The sequence below is a fragment of the Poecilia latipinna genome, unplaced genomic scaffold (genome assembly GCF_001443285.1).
Source record: "Poecilia latipinna isolate Pla-1442-1.1 unplaced genomic scaffold, P_latipinna-1.0 Scaffold610, whole genome shotgun sequence".
Classification (NCBI taxonomy): Eukaryota; Metazoa; Chordata; class Actinopteri; order Cyprinodontiformes; family Poeciliidae; genus Poecilia; species Poecilia latipinna.
Genome location: NW_015113226.1, coordinates 295,051 through 300,931, shown reverse-complemented (window position 1 = coordinate 300,931; position 5,881 = coordinate 295,051). Strand labels below are relative to the sequence as shown.

The following is a 5,881-nucleotide window of genomic DNA, read 5'->3' as shown; positions in this document are numbered from 1 at the left end:
TCTTTGGCTGCAACTGAATGATATAGAAATAAAAGAAAAGAAGAAAACAACAAAATAAATTATACCAGTACAGTTTAAATCTGGTTAATCGGGTTTTCTATGGTTGACAGCAGGTTGGTACTAAACAAAGAAAATGTAATGTCAAGTCAAATTGTGGTTCGACTGCAAGGGTGAGGACGCTGCAACTATGTAGATGTAGATTTTATATCATATGGTTAAAACTGTGATAAATACGTTTTGAAATTAAAGTTATACTAGTTTGGCCACCATCAACATTGTTAGTTGTGATACAGATTGAGTCATTTCGCATGAAAACATTGTGTTTATGTTTATAGTAACTACTGTTTAGATGATCATGACAGAGTGACTGACTAACCTCAGTTCTGTCCATCATGGTCACATCAGCATCAAGGAGGAGCAGAGGAGAGAAAAAAAAAAAAGATGTGGTCACATGACTGTGCGGAAGTAGGAGCCGGGGAGACATAGAAGCAAAATGGCAGAAGGAGGTGGAGGTGATCAAGGTATTGGCTTGCATCTACTATGTTTTTTTTTATTCGTATAAGCTGTGACAGTGTTCCTAAATGTTTTGTAGGGGTAGAAGACCTTCCAGATTAGCGGTTTGCTTCGGATTTTTTAGTTCCAAGTTTATCGAACTGTCGCAAAAAAAAAAGCAAAAAAAAAAAAAAAACACCGTTGCTTGAACTGATGTTAGCTTAGCAAAACCGCTAAGTCTTAGCACTGATGCTGTAGAGTGCTTTTGTGCTTTTTAGAGACTAACCTCAAAACATTGATATTTGGATATTCGTTTGTATTCTTCTCTTCACGCCTAAAAACCCATAATATTCACCAGGAAGCTAGACTATTTTGAATATGAAAAGAAAATGTTGAAATTATTTAGCTAAACCTGACTCCTGGGGTTTAACGTGATGCTATGGTGCTCTGGAAGTCTCATCTGAAATATTTATTTCGAAGCCGAAAAGCAGAAAAATAATGAAGTGTAGGAGTAAACAAGCTGTTTGTGTTTAATTTGAGATGAATTTAGCGTGAGTTTCGCTTTGGCGCTGGTGCATCAACATTTGAATGATGTGACTCATCCTGACCTTTGTTTCTCAGGAAATTCATCTGATCAGATTGTGGAAGTCGGAGCTGTGTTGTTGAAGGAGTAAGTCAACGTCGCATCTGACTTTTCGTTTTCTCCTGTTACACTGTAAATAGATGTGATTACTACGACTTGTATTTGTCCTGTTGCGCATCACGGTGGCTTGTATTACTGTCTTCAAGTTGATATTACCATTTTAATCTGGGCCCTGGATGGCTCAGTTAATAGAGCAGGTCCACCGTGTGGAGATGCTACTGTCGTCAACTCAACCGTCCTGACTATTTATTGATCTTGCCATTTCTTTTATTGATGGTATTCAATGTTTTCTGCCTGCTACTATTTATTTTTTTACTATGAGCATTGGACACCCAATATAATGAGGTTTTTTGCCTGAAACTCTTTCTACTTTGGTAAAATACAGCAGAAGAATGTATTTCTGTCTCTCCAGGCAACTCATGTTACTGAGTGTCTAATGACAAAAGAATTTTAAAGACGGCATCGTATATGAACACAATTGGTTTTATTGATAGAACTTATGTTAACTTTTTCAAGACACGCCTGAGTTATGTGTAGGACACTCTGACTAAAACATACCCTAAGGCTCAGCAAACCGGTTTCAGCTTCTCAAGAAGAAAAAAAACACAACAATAACGTGAATGCTGGGTACAGAGTGTTCAGACAGAAGACTCTAATCAGCATAATTAATAAAAAGCACTTTTGTTATAACAATAACAAAAATTTGTAACATTAGTCTGTAATTACAGTCTTAGCATATGTTTAACATATTTTAACAAAACAGCTGTAATTATATTCATAAGTGTGATTAATTTCTGATATACACTGCTCAAAGAAATAAAGGGAACACTCAAATAACACATCCTAGATCTGAATGAATGAAATATTCTCATTGAATACTTTGTTCTGTACAAAGTTGAATGTGCTGACAACAAAATCACAAAAAAAAAATCATCAATAGAAATCAAATTTATTTACCAATGGAGGCTTGGACTTGGAGCCACACACAAAATTAAAGTGAAATATTCCCTTTATTTTTTTGAGCAGTATATATGTTTTTTATATATTATTCTCTAATAGAAAGTCAAAATGCGACAAGCCCAATATGATTTACTTTTTAATGCTGGATTTTATTTAGGATTGGAGTTGGGATAAATTAAAAAAAAAAAACCACTTGTACTTTTTTTGAGATTGTACTTTTTCAGCTTTAGACTAACTTTTGAGCTTCTTTTGAAGCATTGTTTTTGTTCAAGGTCTATCAATCAATCACATTTTATTTGTATAGCACATTTCAGCAACAAGGCATTTCAAGGGGCTTTACATAATTAAAGAAAAAAAATAAGAACAGCATGTGACATTGAATAAACAGTAAGAAAGAGAAAGAGATTAATCTATAGTGGTTTATTTGGGTGGGAGATTATTTTAAAGTGATTATACCTGGCTTGTACACATCCTGTTGCCTTAGAGCCACTGCTGATCAAACTGCTTTTTATTTTAGTGGCTTTGTAACATATTATTGTGTTATCAATTGTGTGTCAAAAGTGTCCTGGACTGCAGATCAAACTTCTTTTTTTTTCTTTCTGTTTTGCCCGAGTAGCTTCATTTTCGAGCGGATTCGGCGGCACGTAGACAGTAATGCCATAGTGACCAGAGAGCAGCTCGGTGCACAGGAGCTGTGTGACCCAAACCACAAGAAGCTCGCTCAGTGCCTTCAGCAGATCGGAGACGAGCTGGATGGAAACATGGAGCTACAAAAGTAGATGAACTCTCTAAATTCCAACACAAAATTTGTAAATGTTTCTTCTGCCTGCACTTGCCCTCACTCACAAATCGACTCAGAAAATAATGTTTTCTCTAGGATGATAAACGACTCCGCCCTGAGCCCGTCAAAAGACGTCTTCATGAAAGTTGCCTATCAGATCTTTTCTGATGGTAGATTCAACTGGGGCCGAGTGGTTGCGCTCTTTTACTTCGCCTGTCGACTCGTCATAAAAGTATATGAAAGCTCCTCTGCTGTTCCTCTGTTTGGAATTATTACTGAATAATAAAGTTTTTTTTTTTTTTTTTCCTCCCATCCATTTTCAAGGCCCTTGTAACCAAAATTCCTGATATCATCAGAACAATAATAAACTGGACAATAGACTACCTCCGGGATCACGTGATCAACTGGATAAGAGAGCAAGGTGGCTGGGTAAGGAATCATTAATTACTTCTGATTGTGATTACAAACAGTACTGTGTAAAACTCACCAGGAATCCTAAGAGTAAAAGTAGCTTCTTGTGATGTCATTTTAGGAAAATGTGTAGAATTTGTGCAATTCCAAGATTTTTCTTAGTATTTTACCTCTATGCGATCAAAGTTTGTAGGCCTTAATGGATCTCCTAACGTAACAAAATGTTGATGGTGTGTTACAGTTACGTTAGGGCTTAAGAATTTTTAAGCTAAGATCGGATTTCTCTGAGAATCTTTGCGAGTATAGATCCAGACTTGTATGAATAATTTGAATAGTTCCCCAAACTTTGGAGTCTTTTGAAACAAACAAACAAAAATTCAATAAGCAAAATATAGTGTAAATAATTGTTGTGGTTTAAAAATTTGTTTTTTTTTTTTTTTTTTTTTTCAGGAGGGAATTCGTTCCTACTTCGGCACTCCCACTTGGCAGACATTGGGGGTTTTCCTGGCCGGTGTTCTTACCACTGCTTTAGTCATGCGCAAGATGTGAAAGCCGCTCTAGGAGCAGGGAGGAGAAAGACGGGGAGAGCTACGACTGAAAGAACAGGAGCAGAAACAAGATGATCAAAGGGCCAACGGAAACAAGTCAAGGCTGAGTTAAAAAGAAAACAAAACAAAAAGTTGAGCTAGAGGAACTCGTACACAATTCCTGTGAAACTGAGAGCTGGACTGGAAGCGCTGTTGTACCCTGTGATCGTTAAGCCGCTGAGGAGGAGAGATGTGCATGATGCGCAAAATCAGAAAGATAGGGAGGATTTCAGACTTGAACAAAGAAGGAACTTTAAATAATTTATTTTTTACTTGGTACAAAGTCACTGCACTATGTTTCTTAAACCTAAAACTAAAAGTTCAGCTGGATGGAGTGGGTTCTCTGTTATTTTAGTTGTAGTGCTCTTTCTTTCTTACTTTCTTTTTTCGTTATCATCATCATCATCATCATGTCTGTATGCTAGCCCATCTCCATTCATATGTTATTGTGAGTAGTCCCCCTGACGGAAATTTTCAACAAACTGGTGGGTATGGACATATTAAATGGTCACATTGAGACAAGATAATGACTTTTTTTTTTAAACAATTAATAGATTAACTAATCTAAACATGGAGTTTAAGCATTAGATTAAAACAAGCCCAGTTAACTTGTCTCCCTGTCCAACCAGGAATCCAAGTTTCTAACTATTTCAGGGACTAACGAAGGGTGTCTAATCAGTTGGTTGTGTTCGAAGTTTGTTTACATTTAGAAAATATTCATCTTATTGTTTAAAAGAAACACAACCTTACCGAATTGCTACTGTTAGGATCACTGAAAATTCTTGAGTAAATTTGTTGCTGTTTTGGGTGTTTGGAATATCACTGCAACTGTGACTCCTATAATACAGAAAAAAAAACACACAAAACAATCTGTTTTATAAAAGAGCCATGTGTCGCGAGTCAGAAGTTGCTTTGACATATGAAAGAAGTTGTGCTGCATACACAGAAAGCAGTGGGCTGCTTACCTCACTTTTGATACGTTCAGAGTACTGTATTTTTGCAACAGTTATTGAAACTGCTGCAAGGTCATGCAGCGCAAGGCTTTTTATACGTTTTCCTTGTTCATCAGTGCCTTGGTGTTTGCTTTTTTACGATGAAACCACTTTGATATGAGTTTTTACCTTTTCTATCATATTTGTACGGGCGGAAATTGTCTCAAGGTCCCCTGAAAACTTTTTTGCAGTGACTTGTTATGTTGTGATAAGGAAAATAAATCTTTTAAAACACTTCCTGTGGCTACTTGTGTGCGTTGTTCAGATGAAGTGCTATTATGAAATAGCCAAGTCATGTAAAACGTTAACATGTTTTAGAGATGTTTTGTGATATAATGTTGGTGTATTTTTTTTTTATATTCCTACTCGCATGTCCTCCGAAAATACTTTATTACATTTAGGGGAAAAGCGTTTGCAGCCAAACCTTTAGCTCTACAGAGGGTTCAATTTTATTTAAACAAACTTCATTTTTTCTGATAGACAAACTTTTGCCTGTAGTGCTTAGTTTAATTGGTAACATTTTATTTGAAGGGGTGTGCATAAGACTGACATGACACTGTCATAAACATGACATAACACCTGTCATGAACATAAAGAAGTCTTTATGAATGTTTATGACAGTTGTCATGAAGTGTCATTCTGTAAATAATGACACTTTTAATGCAAAGTTGCTCTAAAAGTTCCATTGAAAGTCCATTAAAAGTGCCAACTTTGCGTTAAATTATGATAATTTACAAAATCATGCAAAGTTGGCACTTTTAATGGACTTTCAATGGAACTTTTAGAGCAACTTTGCATTAAAAGTGTCATTATTTACAGAATGACACTTCATGACAACTGTCATAAACATTCATAAAGACTTCTTTATGTTCATGACAGGTGTTATGTCATGTTTATGACAGTGTCATGTCAGTCTTATGCACACCCCTTCAAATAAAGTGTTACCGTGAATTTATTTATTTTTCAATTTTACGGTCAATGTAAACGACCATAAAACAGGTGGTTTGTGAAGGCT

General features: G+C 36.0%; 1 protein-coding gene across 1 annotated transcript; it reads left to right on the top strand.

The window, feature by feature from the left end:
- The first annotated feature begins 449 nt into the window (after positions 1-449).
- On the top strand, positions 450-5,103 carry LOC106953891 (apoptosis regulator BAX-like). Its single transcript, XM_015042992.1, has 6 exons — positions 450-521; positions 1,114-1,162; positions 2,712-2,870; positions 2,973-3,108; positions 3,201-3,305; positions 3,738-5,103. Exons 1-6 carry the CDS (start codon positions 494-496, stop codon positions 3,834-3,836), a joined length of 576 nt encoding a protein of 191 aa, XP_014898478.1. The 5' UTR covers positions 450-493; the 3' UTR covers positions 3,837-5,103.
- Positions 5,104-5,881: the final 778 nt, after the last annotated feature.

Excerpts from the sequence above, each read along its gene's own strand:
- LOC106953891 (XM_015042992.1), top strand. The coding sequence starts at position 494 with ATGGCAGAAGGAGGTGGAGGTGATCAAG. Across the intron at positions 522-1,113 it reads AGGAGGTGGAGGTGATCAAG|GAAATTCATCTGATCAGATT; the intron begins GTATTGGCTTGC and ends TTTGTTTCTCAG. Across the intron at positions 3,109-3,200 it reads CCTGTCGACTCGTCATAAAA|GCCCTTGTAACCAAAATTCC; the intron begins GTATATGAAAGC and ends TCCATTTTCAAG.